Source organism: Anguilla anguilla, chromosome 2 (assembly GCF_013347855.1).
Source record: "Anguilla anguilla isolate fAngAng1 chromosome 2, fAngAng1.pri, whole genome shotgun sequence".
In the NCBI taxonomy this organism is placed as follows: domain Eukaryota; kingdom Metazoa; phylum Chordata; class Actinopteri; order Anguilliformes; family Anguillidae; genus Anguilla; species Anguilla anguilla.
Window position 1 is genome coordinate 46438475 of NC_049202.1, and position 20064 is coordinate 46458538.

Sequence of the window (20064 nt, forward strand, 5' to 3'; positions counted from 1 at the left end):
TCTTGGAACTAAAATTGGCTCTAAAACAATTGGAGAGGCAGCGCGACAGTGGAATAAACATTTTGAAGTGTATCTGAGACAGGGCTTGGGTCTTGGGTCATTGGTGTTTAGAGTTGAAATTGAAATACCATTTTGGCTCTCTGATAATTCAGCTTGTCTGCTGACAGCAGTAATGAACAGGAAGCAGTGCAGTGTACAGTACCAGCAGTGTCACACTTTCACTTCTCCCTCTGCCTGTACAGTAAGTCTCGTCTTGTTGGTCAGATGGGAGAGAACACCTCTTCAGCCATTTCACACGAGCTGCTTTTAAAATCAATAAAGCTTATAAAGGGGTCCCTAGAGATAGCTGAGAGGCTACAACTTTTCGTGGTCTCTAACTTCTAACAATACCAAAGAGAGACCCCAGACATGTTTAACAACCTATCCTTTCCCCCTCCACCCTGCTACACACACACACACACACACACACAAGTCAGACTGGCACCGGTTCAAGTTGACTTGCAGAAGTGATAGTTTTCATTAAGTTGTATTAATGGTCTGGAAAAGATTGGCTTGGTAAATTCTGTTTATGGTGTGGAATCTGCCTTTTTTTTGTTCTTTCATTTAATCTGACAAATTATAACAGTAAAAGGTAGTGTAGGTTTGTTTGACAGGTAGACCTAAGCATCGCTGTGACTGTGCCTCCTACAACTTTCGATTGATAGATTTTGTGAGCAAAGACTTGGAGTCATTTTCAGCTGTGTACATTTCTACTCAAGTCAGCATGAGTTTGAAAGCAGGAGCCTCAAAAGCACTGCATCCTGGCCTTTTCGGTTAACTCCAGTAAATCAGACACGTGACCCCGGGAGTGGGGTTTGAGGGCTCCCCTCCGTGCACCCCTGCCCTTCCCCACTGTGGATGAATGTTGCTGCAGATGTGTTTCACCATTACCACGACTCCTTTTCCCAGAAACGCTTTGACATTCAGCAGGAAGGTGCACCGTGGAGGGGGGGGAGGGGTCAGAGGTCACTCCCCCCCCGGCCGATAAGGGTCCGTCAGCCAACCCCGGCCCCCTCACACACCGAGAGGCGCTCACCCGCAACCTCCGATGGGCTGTAATTAAATAATTACATTCGGTAGCGGCGACCCTCTCCCCCGCCCGCCACCGGCTAATGGCAGGGCGCTAAATCCACACCCATACCGCCAAAGCTCATGACGCCTGATAAATCACTCTGGGTAACCGCCTTCCCGCCGCGCCCACTCTGCATCTTTCCCCCCGCATCGGCACCAAGACGCCGCGTCGTCTTCCTGAGAAACCCTTCTCGCCATCTTCCTGAGAAACCCTTCTCGCCGTCCTATTGGACGGGTCGGGCTGTTGCTCGGCGTGTAATTTGCGAGGATGAAAGAGGCGCTTTTCAAGTGTGGCGTTCTGCGTGTTTGGCTCGTCTCCCCGGCCCACTGCGCTCTGTGTGGGGGAGGCGTGACGCATCCACAGCTGCCTCATGCATACAGAGCGGGAGAGTCGTGAGAAACGCCGGTCTGAAGCGGAGCTTGGCAGCGCCGTGGCTGAAGTGTTTTTTTTTTTTTTTTTCTTCTTCTCCTCTCTCCCCTTCCTTTACCATTTCTGAGCATTTGAGAGCGCTTCACACAGGAAGTCAGCAGTGATGTTGGTAATGTGTGTCAACTGCCAGCCTCTTAACGCCTTGCTTGGCACTAAATGACAGGCGCTCGTTGTCATGTACACAAGTCAAGAAGTGGAAGCAGTTTCTTTCTGTGGCGTACTGCAAAATGCAATGTATTAAAGCAGAATGACATTACTGTGAATCCTGTCAGACCACACATGCCAGAGTTTTTCTGTACATAGGCTACATATTCACACTTTTATGCTGTGAAACATGGTGGTTTTGAATGAAACAATCTGAAAGAAAGATTTGCAATATAACATTAAAAGTTTACATTATATTTAACTGTATGCATTAAATAGGATTTCTTGAGGGTAAAGTTTTCAGAATTGCATAAAGGCCTTTGCCTTGGTTAAGTCATGTTGAAGAAATGACCTAGACAGCAGTTAGCCCGTCCTCTCTGTAAATGTCATTTGGTGCGGTGTCTGGCTGTCTCAGACGGGAACTCTCCTCTGCCCTTTGCGGGCTATCTGAGGTAACTGGTGGGATTAAGATAAGGGTGTAGAGGCGAGAGTGTGTTCGCTCTGCCGTGTCAGAGTCCCTCAAGCTGACTGATGTGCTCTATTGCCTTTCCTTTTCTGTTTTTTAAGTGATCGTTCTCTGATAATGGAAAGATGGGATTTCTTAGGGAATATTTATCACAAAGGAAAACAATGAATTCCGCAGTGTTTCCTGTTCTCACACTGCATTTCTCTGGAAGTCCTTCAGTGAAAATATTGTTAGGGAAGAAGTTCACAATTGATTACTGGGAAACAATTTGTGAAGTTATACTGGGAAATATTGAGTTGAGCAATATCTGACTATAAACAATGCAGTCTATGTTGTTTAACATAATTTTACAAGTCCCAGTCAGTCAGCATTTCCTTGAAATATGTCCATCTTAAGATTTGTGATAGAAATTATGTATTGCAGATATGCCAGTTGGCCCTTTCTGTTTTTTGATTGTACGTTAATGGATGTAGGCAGAGTAATGTATCCTTGTTCAAAGGCATTGCATTCTAATGTGAATTAGCCAAAAAAAATACTTGCACTTGGAACTATTAACTTTTTATGCTTTTTAAAATGGCTATTTAAAGTAGCTATAATAGTTTAAGTGATTTTGAAGCTGCATCAAAACAAATTTGGATGAGACTAAACCTAAAAACAGTATATTCAGTAATTATAAATCAGTACCTAGATTACTTTACTTCATATTTAAATGTAGGCTAATATTTATGCAAATAACCTGAATATACTTCTTTCCCAACCTGGTTTCTGGTAATATTGAACGGTGGCGCTAGCCTGCCTCAGAGTGCCTGGAAACCTGAACTCTCCTGAGCGCGCTGTTGTCAGGCAGTTAAAGGCCGTTTGCCCAGCGTGTCTCGGCCTGTCATTTCCCGCCAACACGGCCGCTGTCCTGGGCGTCCCGCGCTTTCCGCTGTGATTCCGTGCAGCACGCGGGCGAGTGCTCTTCCCTCTGCTCCTGCTGGGTGTCTGATGATCTCCCGGGGCAGGGAAAGATGGATTGAACAATGCAGCACAACGGGAGGCGAATGCCGCAGATGCCCTGATTGGATGTGGCCAGAGGGAGCATCAGGGCCACTGAAGGCCTCCTCTCGAGTGCATTGCTCTGCTCTGCAGCACGCAGTAATTGGCAAAGTTGCTTCTGCGTTGAATGAGCCGTTTTAAAGTTAAAGTGGTATTTCCATTCACTGCTGTTCATGTGACACGCAAAAAGGCAGGCACTTGAACTGCTTAAACCCTTCATGTGCAACGTTGAACGGGGGATTTGAAACAGAATTACCCTTATTTTGCAATCATGCATCCATTCATCATTTATTTCAGTGATGAAAGCACTATTGACGTGCTGATAGTTTGAGTTATCTTGTCTAAGGATATGGATGCTTCATATTCTACCAAGTGAAAGGAGCTAGGGCCTGGACAGTCTTCCCTGGGGGTATCTTGCTTCTGCTTGTTCCACTTGCCCTCAGTCCTGAGGATTCATTTAATAATGGACTGTTGTGTGGAGGCACAAGTGAAGCGCAATTTGGCAGAAAACAGAAGAAGGCTCTTCCCTACTGAATGAACAAGAGAGCTTTTAGGAAGTGGGCCAATGGATGGGTTATATTCAGGAATACATGATGTGCATGCGTGCATATAAAATAAATACACATGAACACACACACACGTACGTGTGTGTATATATATATATATATAAATATATATAGTGTATGTTCATATATTTGTCGTGTTGGTTAGTGAAAGCGTTGCTTTCAGAATGCAGATGTTATTGGTACCTCACATGCAGGTGCAAAGCTGTGAAAAAGGCAATGCATGCAAATGTCCACCTGTTTGCCTGCAGATTGCCTCTGCCCTTTCTATTCCTTTGCCTTGGGGATGTTTCAGTATGAATGGAGAGCCATTACGCTCATACAAAGACAAGAAGGCAGTATGCTAGGGAAGGGTCATTTGAGAGAAAACTGCGATGAGGAGCTGTAATTGGGGTCGCGTTTCGCTCCTGGAAATGGCTGAGGAAGCGGCAATTAATTTTTATGGAGTACCTCACAATTCGCCAAGAAATGGATGGAGGGAGGCCCATTAAGATAATGGGGCAGTGATTACAGTGCGTTATCACAAGATGGGCCCTGGCCCTTTTCCTGTTTAACGACATGCAGTCGCAGGCTAGCCCTCACTCCTTATCTTAAACAAGGTGGGAAGTTTGAGCGATCTGCAGGAATGAAATTTGTTTAACTGCCATAGAAACCCCCCCCCCCCCCCCCAACTACTTTCCCTAGAATGAAAATGTGCCTAGGAGGTGGCATTGTTTTTTTCTCTCATGTGTGACCTACATTTTCATGCGAAACGCCAGGTGTTCCCGCGCATCGCTCTGCCCGAGCTCTAATGACTTCACTGAGCGTGGCGGCCGTAGCCGGGTAGCCGCGCCGCCGTTAAGCTCCGCGATGTCCGCTTTACGAGGAGGCCATCCGAATGTGATTTTTGCTGATGAGTGTGATGTGCGCTCCATGGCCTGTATTCCGCTAAGTGAACTGCCCATCGGGTTCGCTGCAGCGGCTGATGTGCGCCGCGAGTCGCGCTAACCCTCCGCAGCGCAGCCCGATGCACTGGGGCACGCGTATAGTGCACAAGCTCACTTAGCCCATGGGCTCCATGTGCAGCACAGATGAGGGCTTCTTTCACAGCACAGTAAATATGCAGTCTGATGATGGACATGTCCCCAATACACTGTGTCAGTTTACACACAGACCCTCATGCCCTGCCCTGCCCACTCCCCTTGATTTATATATTCTATGGTGCTCAAGTAGCATTACTTTTCAGGCGGAGAGTCCTGTTTGTTTTCTGAATGTCCTGTTCTTTCTTGGTGTACTGTATGGTCATGGCGCTTGGATATCTATTGTAGTTTGCCTGCTAACTCACTCTAATGCTGAGCAATTGCCATTTCCCCCTGTGTTTTTTTTTTTTTCTTTGTGCACACATCTGTTTGACTGCAGAAGCATCAGCTGTTCATGTTCTGTAGGAACCATTTTGCTTTAGAAACCAGGTCATTAAAGCTACAGCGAGTAATTGTATCTCAAAGGGAAGCTGGAAACTGTCCCGTATCACTTCCAGACCCACGATGAGCCTCCTCAGTGTGTGGTGTCAGTCTGTCTCTCTCTCTCTACGCTGCTGGGAACGTTTCCTCTCAGACGCATTGTCTGAGCCTGGAATACGTTTGCTGGGACCTCATAGCCCTGAGCCCCTCTGATCTATGTGGTGGGTCTGGTCTGCGTTTCCTCCTTGATAGCTGTGTTTCCGCTCCTCAGATCTCAATACCGTTCATGAAACGGAACACACAGTGGTGCCTTTGCACTCGAAGCACTGGCTTCCCCATAGTTCTGCGCTCCCAGATACCTTGATCCAGCTGTTGTTTAGGCCTCCATGGAGGATGAGGCCATCTCTGCTAGAAATCCTCGCAACCTCGTGGAAAGTTAATAAAGAAGTATTTGTTCCTTTATACCACCACAGACCACACATAGTTGCCCAATACATTGCAGCAGGCATTTTACAGCAATTTTTAAATTGGATTAATTAGGAGAGGTGATTTCTATCTGGAAACTGAAGTACTTTGGATTAATAAATAATAAATACTCTGGGCTGGCGAGAGCCATCTCTGCTGCCTCCCTTTAATCGCGGAATTTAATAAAGTTAAGTTTACTTGTCCACATTGAAATTGAAAAAGCAATTAAAATTCATATTATTTGAGATCTGCGTTATTATTAGTACCAACAATTAAAGCCCGTGGAGCTGTGCGACGATTAAAAAGTTAACATTCACTGTTTAAAGATTCAAAACATCCACGAGTCTGTCACTGAATAGTTGACAGAAGATATTCAATTATCTGGAATCACAAAAGCTCCTAACAATAGTTGAAGATAAAATCAATGAATGTTGTCATTTGGAACATAGGACTCCTTTCCTGCGAGAGATTGCGTATCTCATTTATAGAATAGGGGAGAACAAAGGCGCTGATTCAGTTTCCTTTGTTATAATTTCCTGAAATCTTGCTTGAGATCTCAAACTGCCTCGCATAGACCTCGTGCAAATTGGTATCCTGAAAGGGGAATGCGTTTGACTTCACAAAATTAATTATCCTTGTCATATGAAATATTCTCTTTGCAGATTTAAATATGGAGGTAATGCCAAGGGTACCCAGTATGTAGCCTAATGTTAAATATTTGATTGGATTCTGCTCTTTTCTGTTTTCCATAACCTTGCTTGTGACTTGTGTCTGTCAGAACGGGTATAGTAACGATGCAATGTAATTGCAGTGCAATTTCCATTCACTGGAAAAAGGAGAGTTTCTTTTCTATTAGTAAATAACGCTGGGCTGTGTATTTCTCTGACAATTTTCTACTAATATGCATTCTTGTCTCATTTTTGGCTTCATTTTTTGTTCAGTTATTTACAGACGTACAGAAGCTGTTTTCTTTTTGCCTAATCTTCGAAATTAGCTCCTTAGTTGGCATTAGCCTGGAGGAAATGTGCCATCCTATATTTTGGGAGTCATTTGTTTTGCATGGGGTTTCAAAATGGTTTCCAGCCAGGGCTGCAGAGAAATGTAATAATGGCGCATCGGTATGAAATCTCTGCCACAACGGGAAAAGGCGGGAGGTAGGAGGGGTGGTGCAAGTAAATGGTTTTGTTGAAAGCGGTTTGCCAAGTTCATAACCACTAAATTCAGTGTGAGGCCAGTGTATCTATTAATGCTGTAGGCATCTCCCTGAAATCGATAATACCATGCTGTTTATGTGAATTTCTCGTTTTTTTTGTTGTTGTGAAAATTACACTTCCGTTTTTTTATTTTATTTATTTTTTTAAATTTTGAATATTCATGAAGTGGCCATCTGCTGGTGCTGGGGTAGGAGCAGGACGAGACAGCAGGAAATGACATGTGGAAAACATGACCACAAGTGCTAGCTCCAGCACATTTTGCTTGTCTTATGGTATTTTTAAATGCTGCCTCAGGTCTTCTGTGATGCAGATGTCTTGGTTTGAATGTGCTTTGTAGTGGAAACTTCCATGAATGTGCTTATAACCTTCAAGGGAGTTTTATAATCTTTTGAGGGGATCCCATTATATGGGTAGGCTTTCTTGTCTGCCAAAAAAACATTAGCTCTTATACATCAGACCGACTAATGAAATCTCTACATTCTGCAAGTTTGGACAAATAATCATTAACTTTGTTGTCATTCATGTGTAACTGGTCATTGGTGCAATGCTAGAATCTGCTTGTAGAATCTTAACAAATCACTTTCATTTCAAACTCTCCTGTTACACCTGTTCAGATGTCTCTGATGTTTGGGGGAGGAGGCTTGGTGTTCTGTTGCAGGTGGGACAACCCCACATCCTGGAGAGCCACAGGGCCTTATTTTAGTTGTTACTCAGCACTTAATCGTAAAAATGTTGATTGGATAGTTAACTTGCATTACCTGGTTCTCAGGTCTAAATTACAAACAGTTTTTTTGGTGAAAACGGAAACCAGCTGGCCCTTCTTCGTTGACTTCCCCTGTTTTAGAGCTTTGAGAGACAGGCAGTGATCTGAGATCGTCCCTCATTAAAACTTTTTCATCACCTGGCCTGAGAACGTTGACGCTGGTAACCAATCAGCAAGCACTTCCCTGCGCTCCGCAATATGGATCTGCTTTGCACATCCGTCAGGGCGCTTCTTGGATTGACATTTGCACTCTCTGAAGAGTCCTTTGGCTACTCTGAAGTAGAACAATGGGCTCCTTAGTTCCCCGATTATCACACTGAGTGGGAAAGAGGCCACTTGGCATGTTTAAAGGGGTAAACTGTGACTCTTGCGTATTGGGTTTCTCTAGTTTTGAAGTGCACAGAAATGGGAAATCCCTAAGATGATATCAGCATATTTGCCAGCAAGTGTTGATTGGAGTCATTCTGTGCAGTAACCTATATTTCTCATGTTTATTGCCTCCCAATTTGTCAAAAGAGGCTGGTCTTTTTAACCCCTGGATATAAGATGCAAGTGCCATAGAGAGTGAGAGGTTTCGAAGCAGTTTCACTGCTGATAGTTGGGTTCTCAATAGCCCAGGCCACCTCTTCACAGGGCCCTGTCATTTTCTTATCCTTTACAAAGCGCCACTCCCTGACTGAAGGGTGGAGAAGGGAGCCTTGTGTCAAATGAAATAGCCTACTCTAGTGTTCAAATTTTTGAAATCAGGTTTGCAAATTTTTGTGAAAATGCAGATTTATTTATGTGAAAGAGGACAATACATCACCTTCATGGACGCCAGATCAAAAATGGGAGCTTCATTTACCACATGGCCAACAAATTGTTTTTATAAAAGGCCCGTATCCCATTGAAAACACCATTGGAATATAAGTTCATTTCTTAGACTGCTTCATAATGAATTTGTTGTTAACTTCTGTCTGTGAATGCCAGGAGTGTCCATGTACTTCACAATTTAGTAATGTGGTAGGTTTCTTTAATGAAAGACAGAGGTTTGCTTATCTTTCATCTTACCGTGGGTCCCTTGATTAAGGAGTATTCTGGTCGCCTGGTGCTTTGATCGCTCTAACCTTGCAAATTATGTGTGGAGCACCAAACAACAGTGCTAATGAGAGAACCCTAAAGCAGAATCATTAAATTATTTTTGGCTCACCGTCCCTCCGCTTGAAAGCCAGCTGGGTTAATTCATGAGGGGTTTAACGTCTGCACTTCCAGGTTGTTTGTCACAAAGCCAGGGGTAGCTGAAAAAACCCAGCTTGGACATTTAAATTTAGGTAGGCTCATTGATCTTCCTGAAGTGTAGTGTGAACTGTTTGATGTCATGTCCTGTAATATTTTCTCTTCCAGTCCATCCTGCTGCTGGGGGGCGTGGCCCTGGCCTGCCTGGCCCTGGACCTCCTCTTCCTGCTCTTCTACTCCTTCTGGCTGTGCTGCCGCCGCAGGAAGAACGACGACCAGCCCAACGCCGACTGCTGCTGCACGGCCTGGTGCGTCATCGTGGCCACGCTGGTCTGCAGGTGAGTCACCCGCGCGAGTCCGGAGATCCCCTCACCCCTCTGGCCGACGACGTTCATCCCATACCTGACACGCTCTTACGAAGCGTGGACCCTGCTAGACCTCAGAAGGGCGGTCAATGCGCACGTTATCATTGTACTTGATCCCTCTGTGTACGATGGCTGGATTCTTCCAGGGGTTTTCAGTCCTATGGGCAGTGGTTTATAGTGAAATTAAATAAAACCTTGACCGTCGGCGACAAATATTAGAATTTTGCCGAGCTTCAGGCCGCTAAATCGAGAGGCCGCCGACGGTGTCGGAGGAGGCCAAGGCTGAGGCCCGACAGTGCATCTCTGGCAAATCTATGGCCATTTGACTGAGACACAAGCCAGTATCTGCCAAATCAGATCATCAGGAGCCCGGCTGTGGAATGCTAAGCTGTGGTCATTAATCTTCTCAGCAGATAGCAGATAGCTGTGGCACGGGGAGCGACAGACATCCTCACATACTGGCTTTGTCTCAGGCGGGCCCGTACAGTGGTAACGAGCAATCGGCCTCTCCCAGTGTTGTGGGAATTAAAAGTTGCTCCGTTATCTTATTTAGCTCTTTGACTGAACATGGGGATTTCTGAATTTCCTGCTGTCATTTTCCAGCCAGTCACTACGGCAGACACTAATTCTCAAATGCAAAATCATTTTGTAATTTTTTATTTATTTTAGATTGTTCTTCGTCTTTAAACATTTCTGACAGGACCGGTTCTGAGGCAAAACATGTAACGGTTCTCATCCCCTGTGATTATGCCCGAGCTTCATTTGTCTTTAACTGGATAGCTCGCCGTTATCTTCCATTCTCAGCCTCTCAAATCCTCAGTTCTTTGTTCGGTTTGAATTTGTACGTGGAGGTCTTTTGAGAAGGACTGCAGTGCGTTCTAGAAGGCACTGTCGGGTGTTACATCATTGAAAAACAAGCCAGCAAGCACAGCCTCAGTATGAAACCGCCATAGCCGGGTATTTTTAGAAATAATCCCCTTTCTGCTCCATTGGAGCCGTTGTGCAGGCAGCCCGGTTTATTGTATTAACTCCTTCTTGACGGAGATCTTTGTTCTTAAACCCACCACCGTGGAGACGGTGGCGATGCCCACTCCGATCTGAAGCTACTGCAGGGTGGTTAAAAGCGACAAAGATCAGCTGAGTGTTTTTGAATGTGTGTGGAGTAAGGATCACCTCTGTGTTCTCCCCCTGCCAGTGCCTCAGCACCTTTCCGATCCCTGAGATGGATTGGTATCCTTTGATATGTGGCCACGGGTTATTTTTAAAGCCCCTGTGATTGCATCATATTGACTGTGACAAATATTAATTTAAAAGCATTCTAGTGCCCCTTGCTGGTTCTGTGCCTTCACCCAATAGAATATATGGTTTTCAGATATTGTGTCCTGGATATTGCTTTCTAAGGCTCAGAGTAATAATTAACCAGGCACAGGATGTTCTGTCACCAGTAACCTGCCATGCAGCGTATAGTGCACATTAGGACTGAATGAATCACTTCCTTCACTTTCCTTATAACTTCTAATCTTACCTGAGGTTGCTCTGCGTTTTTAATATTGGAAAGTATCTGGAGAGAATTAGAGGGGTGGCTCTTGTATAGATAGGCTTATTATTCCAGCTTGTGACATCAGGCTTTTTTATTGACTGATGCCATTTTGCATTTAATTCAAAATCCTTCGCAATGTGGCAGACATAATTTCTTGAATAGTGTGATGACTATTCTGCGGAGCCATTGTTCTGATCTTGTGGGGAGGGGGGCAGCGAGGCCTATCAGGAAGGAAGGACAGTGGGGGGGAAAATGTACGTCAACAAGGGAAAAACAGAATGGGAAACAGAGCAGGCCGCACCAGATGGCCTCACTAAACTCCTGGCATTTGTTTTGTTTAATTGTGGTGTTTGGATAAAGCCTTCTGCTGTCATACGGAACCTGAGACCGAATAACAATCTTGTTTTCAGTGGTCAGTCATCGTGTATATGATTCGGATTTAAACAGCAGTCAGCCAGACATGTGCGTCAAACAATGCGATCGTATTATTGGCTGGGTTTGAAAACATCCTCAGGGCATTATTTTCAGCTCTGAAGGCTGCTGTTCCCCTCAGGATCAAGAGGCAAAACGAGACCGACTTAAAATGGCTTTTCTATCTTTTTTTTTTTTCTTTCTTTTGCAAGGTCTTTTTTTTCATGGTGACAACATGATGATAACAGATTATGAGAACCTATCCGTATCAGAGTCCAGAGCATATTCTCTGGCTCTTTTGAAAGGATGCCAAGGACTGCTCTGTTATTTAGGGAGGGATGGTTGGATGCACGAAGCCCACACTAACTTTCCCAGGGATTTGTTTTAGCAGAGCAGCCATTCTTTTACATATGTGAATTTCTGAGGGAAGTATCATTGCATTTTTAAAGATTTGTCTGGAAGATTTTAATTATAGGACTATTGTACTGCAGTTGTAGGGAACTGCAGCAATTGTCAGCTTTTCGCTCCTGTATGAGATGCTGATGGTTCAGTCCATTCCCTGTGGGAAAAATAATTTCCTAGCCTTACCTCCCTTGATAAGCAGTTGCCAACATTGCATGTGGCACAGTGAGCAGTAATGTATGAGAAGCCACAGTATCAGGTTGGGTTTACAGAAAAACTTTCTCATGGTAGATACATAGTGTGCAGTGCATATCTTTGGGTTACACACAGTTTTAAACAGCTGTGCCTTTAGGCAACTTGAACTCAAGCTGTTCAGAGGCTGTTCCATTCTGACTGATGTAGGCGGTGTCACCACCGCAGGGCCTGTAATGAAAATGACCAGGCTGTGGGCCAGGGGGAGGGGAAGGCTCCAGAGGAGGTGGTTTTAGGGGAATGGTGAAGATGTGAGATTGGAGAGTGGTTAGCAGACCTTGTCAGTTACGAAGGGCGCCAGGTTTTTTCCTTTAATTGGATGCACACTGCGGCCTGTGGTAAGTGGAGAGTTAATTAGGGCGAAGGAGTTCCGGCTCTGTGAGAAGGGTCGTTTAGATTTGCCTGGGAGCAGCAGAGTGCTCGGGCTTTTGCCAGCAGTCAGATGATGCCGGTAGTGAGGGCTAGTTTAATTGGTTTCACAAGTTTATTCCAGAAGTATTAGCAGGTCTGTGTCCACATAACCTACTGTGTTCTTAGCAATGGGAAGAGGCACCGCCTCTTTTTCCACCCCTGGGTTCTTGGGATTTGCCAATGGATGTGTTGATGACAGTAACTGACCATTTGGTGTGTTACAGTATGCCATTAGGATCATATACATTCAGTTGCTTGGCACATGCTCATATCCAGGGTGGGCTGCATATTTTATATGTTATCCATTTGCACAGATGGATATTTCATGAAGATGTGCAGATTAAGTACCTCACTTATTGATACCACAGCTGTAAATCCTGAGTTTAAGTCAGGATTTAAGTAACATTGAATATTCCTTACCACTAAGGGTTTGTGTTTAACATGTCTGCACATAGAGTGGGTTTTTTTTCATACTTTCTGTGGAACAGTATTTCTTTCCTCATTCTCCCCGACTCCTATCAATAATGTAAAATAAACTCCTAAGTATAATTGAATACTGTCCTCCTCTCAGTGACAGGTTTATGACTGGTTAATGATTCCCATGGCTGAATGTTAATACACTGTGAATGAGGAACGATCTGCGTTAAAAAGCGATTTGAATATAAACACATTTGTTTTTAAATATTAAATGCACTGCGGTTTGAGCTTAACTGTGTAAGTGACCGAGTGTAATTTAATTCAGCCTACTTTGAAGAACTAACATCCGATTTGCAAAATGGGGGCTGTGACATCAGCTACATTAAGCACTTTCACACCTCGTTTTTGTAACGTACTGGGAAAAAGCATTCTGTGTGGGACCAACTATGTATTTAATATCCTGTTGTATTTCAAGCATCGGGTACAAATTAGGCCTGTACTTTTTTTGAGTAACTACGGTTACGACCACAATATGTACTGAAAAAGTAATCTTTTGAAGATGGTGAAATGTTATGTATATTTCATATAACCCTGCATTCTTGCAGTGCGAAACCTAATTTGTCCCAATTAATAAATGGGGGGAAAACTAGGACAAAATGTACAAATGTGGTGGGTGGCATAAATAGATTGCATCTGGAGCACACTGCGACCCTTGACATTAGAGTGCTGAAATCATTATTTTCCCGCACCCACTTAGCGGTTTCATCCGGCCCTGCTGCTCTCTGTGTTCGCCGAGCTCTTCCACGCAAATGGGTTCCTAGTTAAAAATCCCCATTTAATCAGAAAGGGCGATAACGTAAACAGAGGGGGCCGGGCTGTATGAAGAGCAGCTGAAAGGCCCAGTCATGTCCCGCGAGGAACGGGCTCCTTCCAACCACGTTGGCTTGGCCCCGCCTCCAACACAAATAAATGCAGCATCTCTTCGCTTGAGCTGCTGGGAGCAGAAGAGATGATGGCAGGGAACCCCCTCAGCATTGTGGGAAAAGTGGGAGGGGCTTGGCTCTCCTGTCACACTTCTCCTGTGTCTCTGTCTCAGCATGTCAGACACACAATTTCATCAAGAACCGATGAGGGAATATGTATGTGAGAGCGATACAGCAGGCTAGTCCAGGGCGGAATTACTCTTCGTTTGACCCAGTAAATGGAATCATTTGTGAAAGGGTTGTAAATAAGAATCATCCTTCGCAGATCTCATGAAGTATTCATGTGCAGAGGTTCAGGGAGATGTCCAATCGATTTGTTTTCACACTTTCTTTCACCATTATACTAAGAGGTTATGAATACAATCTATTTTTTGAACATCAGTATTTAAAGACATGCATACATTCATGCATTTTTTCCGTGCCGTAATTATAAGGCTGTAGGCTGCGTGAATTGTGCAGAGTATTTTGAAGTGGTTAATGCTGAAAATCCATAAACCTAAGGCTACAGCATCCAGTAATGCTCCTACTCCAGCTGTTTGTAACATACAAGGATGTAGATTTGCATTAACTGAACTGTATTCCCTTGCTGTTGATGAGCTGTTTTTTATGCACAGTTCCATGCACAGGCACTCTCCAGCACATGCATATTGATTCCAGAGTGTCTTTGGGTGGTAGCTGTCAGCACCTCGTACAGTTATACATGTGCAATGCTGACAGTCCTGCTGCTGGCACAGTGCCCTCCAGAACACTGTTTATTTTTGAGCGTTTTGGGCTTTTTGTTTTTGTAAGTAGAAATGTTCCACAATTTTTCTGCTGCCTGTGAGATGTTTTGTCTCCCCTGCAGCATATATGGGTTCTACTGTAAGTGCTGGTTGCCATTTATGTTTTTTTTTTTTTTTTTTTCTGTTTTTTTTCAAATTTTGGAATATCATCGAGTTGGAATTTCATCGAGTTTAATTGTGCAATGCTGAAGTATTTTTGCACTGTTATTCATTGTCGTGTTTAGCGCACGTAGCTTGCGGCGAGCGCCACGTCGCTGACGCGCCTCTTTTTCTGAGGAACGAAGGGTCCCGTCATACGCAGCTGGCCAGCTGTCTGCAGCCTCATTATCAGGGTACTGCGGGAACAAGTCCGCTTTACCCATTCCCAGAGGTGCAGTTAATCAGACTGGAGACCGAGGCCTGGCACTAAGTGAGCTGCAGTTGAGTTTCTCCTGATGCAGAGAGATGAAAGTCCCGTCTCTTTCAGTTCATGCAATGGGCTGTCATCGAGATAACGTTCTTTAATTTCGGGGGGTTTTTTCAGACTAATGGGGGAGTCTCTCCTCACTGGCCAACACCTAGAGTAAGAGCATTCATGGTAGTTACAGGCTAGGATGAGATACGTTCTCACACTAGAGCAGTGGCAACCAACGCTATTCCTGGAGATCTGCTGTCCTGTAGGTTTTCATTTCAACTCTAATTTGGCGCACCTGACTCTACTAATTAGCACCTCAAGAAATTATCTCACCGTTGAATGAAGTGTGCTTTCTTAGGGTTAGAGTAAAAACCTACAGGATGGTAGATCACAAGAAACAAGGTTGTTTTTACTGCAGTAGAGAATATTCAAGGGAGGACACTAAGCTCTGGTGACATGCAAAAACGTCCATGCCCCACCAATGTTGTTATATAGTGAGAAAGTGGAAAAAAAAAATAATAAGAGTTGTGTGGGAGGAGCTTTGTGTGAGCTGAGGTCACTGTGTGGGAGTTTCTTCAGGAAGCTGATGTGTGAGTGAAGGTAGGTGGCTGTTGTAGCAGCTGTGATGGCACCGGCTGTAGGAGTGTGGATTCGGGTGTGGGAAAATGAGGTCAGCACAGAGCTGCATGGCAACATTGTTTTTTTTCTATTTAAAGAAAGTCTAAATAATGAGTTTAACGTTTAATGCTGTTTTTCTAAATCACAATTTTTGCAGAGGCTTGTCTGTGGAGAATGATTAAATGCATCAAAATGTAGCTGTGTGTTTTTTCACAAAAGCGATTTCGGTGAGATACCATCTTTTGTAAAATGGAATGTCCGTGTCTTTAGGTATGGATACATGCACGTACATCAGTGCAGCTGTGAAAAAGTGTTTTTTTTGTTTGTTTGTTTGCCTCGGCCTCGATAACGCTGACGCTTCTCATCCTGGGGCTTAGTGGTGCTTGTGAAATAGCCTGACAACTTGCTCCATTTTGATTTTTTTCTTTCCCGTCATAGATTTTAGCTCCTGCCGACCCCCTGCTCGAAATCTCCCCGTGTTGTTTCTTCGATTAGACTGAGCTCCTGAGGTTATGCTGCCGTTATCTCCTCCAACACAGCTGGGAATCGGGCTTTGGACACGCCCCTGATCTTCCTCAGCTGTGTCTGCTGCTACTGCTCTCCTGCAATATGCATGGGACTGAACCGTCGCATACGTACAGAGGCAGACACAAAAACAACAGCTCTGGCGCAGTGTTTGGAGCAGTGACTGTTTACCTGTTCTGTCACATCGCACTGCATCGAGCGCATTCAGAGTCCGATACATGTTATATGTTACTTTATGAAACTGTTCTGCCTCTTTTGATTATCTTTTACCAATCACCTTTGGGGAATCTTTAGGACTGACTTCATATGGTCCTGCTTGTCTGTGTAGTTCCAGAACAGGGAAAGTAAAAGTGTTTTGTGTATAGCCGTCATGGATTGAGCCGAATCTGAAGTCCTGTACTTTTTTAAGCCCCTATGATTTTCCCATGTGAAAGTGGTCACGCATCGGAAATGAATGCAGTACATACAATCCCTAAGGAGATGACAACATACAAAACAAAAACAAACCAACAAAGACGCACAAAGCATCCTGACAGTAGAGCACAGGAGAGCAGTTGTGATGGGCACCTCCACTAAAAGCACTTTATAGTTCCATCATTTATTCATCCTGGCTGTACTGGTGCATCTGTACTGGAAAGCGCTCGGGCAGCTGCCTGTATTGTTGAATCTTCCTTTCATTGTCATGGCGATTCATACGGGGGCTCGGCTGCTTCCTGTTATTCCCTGCTTCTGACGGGAAGTTCTCATCCGCTTGAGTTTTGGCAGGAGGGTCCATGGGTCTGGAGCACCAGAGCAGACTGCACTCTCAGCCTAATCCACACAGGGAGTGCAGTAGGGTGTGTGGGGTGGAGCAGACTGCACTCAGCCTAATCCACACAGGGAGTGCAGTAGGGTGTGTGGGGTGGAGCAGACTGCACTCTCAGCCTAATCCACACAGGGAGTGCAGTAGGGTGTGTGGGGTGGAGCAGACTGCACTCTCAGCCTAATCCACACAGGGAGTGCAGTAGGGTGTGTGGGGTGGAGCAGACTGCACTCTCAGCCTAATCCACACACGGAGTGCAGTAGGGTGTGTGGGGTGGAGCAGACTGCACTCTCAGCCTAATCCACACAGGGAGTGCAGTAGGGTGTGTGGGGTGGAGCAGACTGCACTCTCAGCCTAATCCACACAGGGAGTGCAGTAGGGTGTGTGGGGTGGAGCAGACTGCACTCTCAGCCTAATCCACACAGGGAGTGCGGCAGTGTGTGTGGGGTGGAGCAGACTGTACTCTCAGCCTAATCCACACAGGGAGTGCGGCAGTGTGTGTGTGGGGTGGGGAGTCTGAGGGAGAGCCCATCACAGTGGAGGGCCCTTGCTGGATTTTTGAAGGAAAGAAAAGCGAAAGGAGACTGACAGAAGCATGAGGTTTTCGGGTGGCCAGGTAGAGTGTCTGGGAGGGGCAAAGCACTGCAGTACAGGCATCATTTATTGAGTGGGAGAAGCACAGCATGCTGTTAAGGCTTGGGTCTCACACCAACCCCACCCCCCTGACCCAAAATCCCCCACACAGAGACAGAGCAAATGCAATATTCAGTCCTCCCCTATCATCTTAAGAGAGGGAAAGGGCTATTGTATGGTGTTGCTGTGCCTCCATTAGAGATAAAGGAACAAGTCCTGTCCTGTTATACTTTTGTTGTGAGTGCATTCCCCTCTGAGGGGTGGAGATGAGGGTGGGGGGGCAGGCTTCTGCATCCTCACGTCCGCGTTCCACCGCGCCACACGCCACATTCCTATGAAGGTAGCGCTGGATAAACGATTGCTCTGGAAACGTGAATAATGACTGCAGTGTGGAATATTTATATTCCGCCGCTCAGATGAAATGGAATCTTAACGGTCGCTGCGATTTCCCCATGACACCGCTTTTAAATATTAACGCAGGGAGAATATGAATTGCCGAGCGGATTGTCAGGCGTTTTCATTGGCGGCTGCCTGTGTCAGTTAGCGATATGAATGGGGCGCCCTTATCCGGCTGGCAAGGTCTTTTGACTGCGGGAGAGGCAGCGGGGGCGGGGGCAGGGGCTGGTTATTAATCAGTAAAATTATGCAGCATATGTCCCTTAATTAGCTACATCATTACGCAATTAAACGTTATGGGGCGAAAAACCGGCGCGTACCTGCATTTGCGGTAGTCAGTTTTAACCTTGGCCTGGACTCATTTTATAAAGTAATAATGAGCTTTCCCCAGGCCGGCTGTGCCCTGCAGTCGTTCGGCCGTGAGCGCTGCGAGGCGCCTGAAACGGACCCTGCTGGTGTGATTAATTCAGCCGCTGAACGCGCTCCATTCCGCGCTCACGCTGCCCCGTCTTCTCCGGGCTCAAGCGGAGTTTTCTGCTGGTGTCGACAGCAGATCGATTCGGGTCGTTTTTGTTTTTTTGCACTCTCTCTATCTCTCTCTCTCTCTCTCTCTCTCTCTCTCTCTCTGTCTCCCCCACTCGCTGCAGATATACAGAAATTGTGCCAAGCGGGTGCATAAATATCTTGGTGGCTTCTGTGAGTATGCGAAGGAGGAAGGCTTGGTAAATCCAGTGCCTGTGAGCCCGCGAGGCGCACTGTAGGCCGTTCGAGGCAGGAGACCGGGCCCGCGTCCCTCTCTCTCCCCCAGGGGTACCCCTTACGCCCTGGGGGGTGGGTGCAGTGATGGCAGCCGTGGCTTTTGCGGATCCCTCTCGCCTCCTTAACCTGTGGGGGGGGGCGTGGTCGGGAGAGTTAGCGCCCTCTTCAGGAAGGGCGGGGGTGGGGAGGCGGGAGGGAATGCGCTGTGGCAGCCAATGCTGAGGGTATGTCCATCTGAAGGAATTTAGAGCGTCTGGCTGGAGCTGAGCCATGCTGCACCTCTGGAGTGCATGAGCAGGTGTGCGTGCGTGCATGTGTGTGTTGTGGCCCTTCACACCAAAACCTTAGAGCATAGCCAGCCTGCTGCCATTCACCCAGGTTCCATGCGTAGGGAAGCTAATACGGACAAGCGGCGCAACCTGTTATGTCAGAGATGCCACACTGCAGAAGGACTCCACACGACTGATCGGTGTCCCCCGGCAGAGGTGCGCATTGGAAACCGGCCCTCCTCCGCAATCGTCTGTGGGTCGTGGAAAGCAGGCCGTTTCCCCCGGGACAGGAGGAGCTGTCACAGCTGTAAGAGCGTGAGCTGCCTGCCGGACGCCCCTGACCCCTGTCACAGGGTTATTCAGTCTGCTGTCCTGCAGTACAGCCATTACTCTCAGCAGACATGATCAGCGCAGCCCTGAGAGGAGGAGTAAAACAGAGCTGTCAGACTGCCTCTTCTCTCATACTGCTCCAGGTCAGATGTATTGCATGTGCTCCGGAAGCGCAAAGAAAAAAAAAATGGAATGGCCAGGTGAAAATGACTCTGCAGAATCGATAATTAGCCTACCTCGAACTATTAGCTAAATGGAATATCCCCCTTCAAGGTGTTCTGGCCAGATTGAAACTCTTCGGCCCATAGGATTTACGTTTGATGAATTGCTATCAGTTATTATTTTTCTGTCTCCTTGTGTTCAGCTCTCTTGTTTTGATGTACTGTATGTGTTATAACAGAAAATGTGGTGTGTCACCGTTGACTCATCTAACCGTGCGCAGTGTTCTGCACCTGATTTTTTCAAAGTACGGTTCTCATGCAGCCTCAACTTTGGCCCAGAAATGTTTCCATGGAAACAGAATCAGATTTAATGTGGAAGAAAAGATAACACGGACACGGTTGCAGCATGGAAAATTCAGTGGAAAGCGTTCCGCAAATGTCCTTATAATATCTGATATTGCACTTGAAAAGGCAGGAAGTGGTAAATTTCAGCAGATGTTTTTAAGCAAAATAGTGGATGAAGAATGACATGCATCCAAGAGCCCCTTACCATATTATAGCCATTTTACTCACAGGGCTCCTCCTTTAGTAGTGAGTGAAATAGTGTGACAAGGATAACAAATACAGTGTTTTAAAACAAAATGGCTGACCCCCTGTGACCATCTGTACATAATAGAGTCTGGACTTATCAACACAAATTCCTTTTTCTTTTTGACTACATGTGAAATTTTGCCTAAACCTTGAATGCAAAATAATCTCTGAAACCA

General features: G+C 45.7%; 1 protein-coding gene across 3 annotated transcripts in view; it reads left to right on the plus strand.

Moving 5' to 3' along the window:
* The window catches only part of LOC118220679 (protein tweety homolog 3-like), a 69838-nt gene that overhangs the window by 11730 nt on the left and 38044 nt on the right, over positions 1-20064 (plus strand). For all 3 annotated transcript variants that reach the window (XM_035404742.1, XM_035404743.1, XM_035404744.1), the window contains exon 2: positions 9016-9185. In XM_035404742.1, the coding sequence (XP_035260633.1) occupies positions 9016-9185 (170 nt within the window). The remainder of the gene's footprint in view (positions 1-9015; positions 9186-20064) is intronic.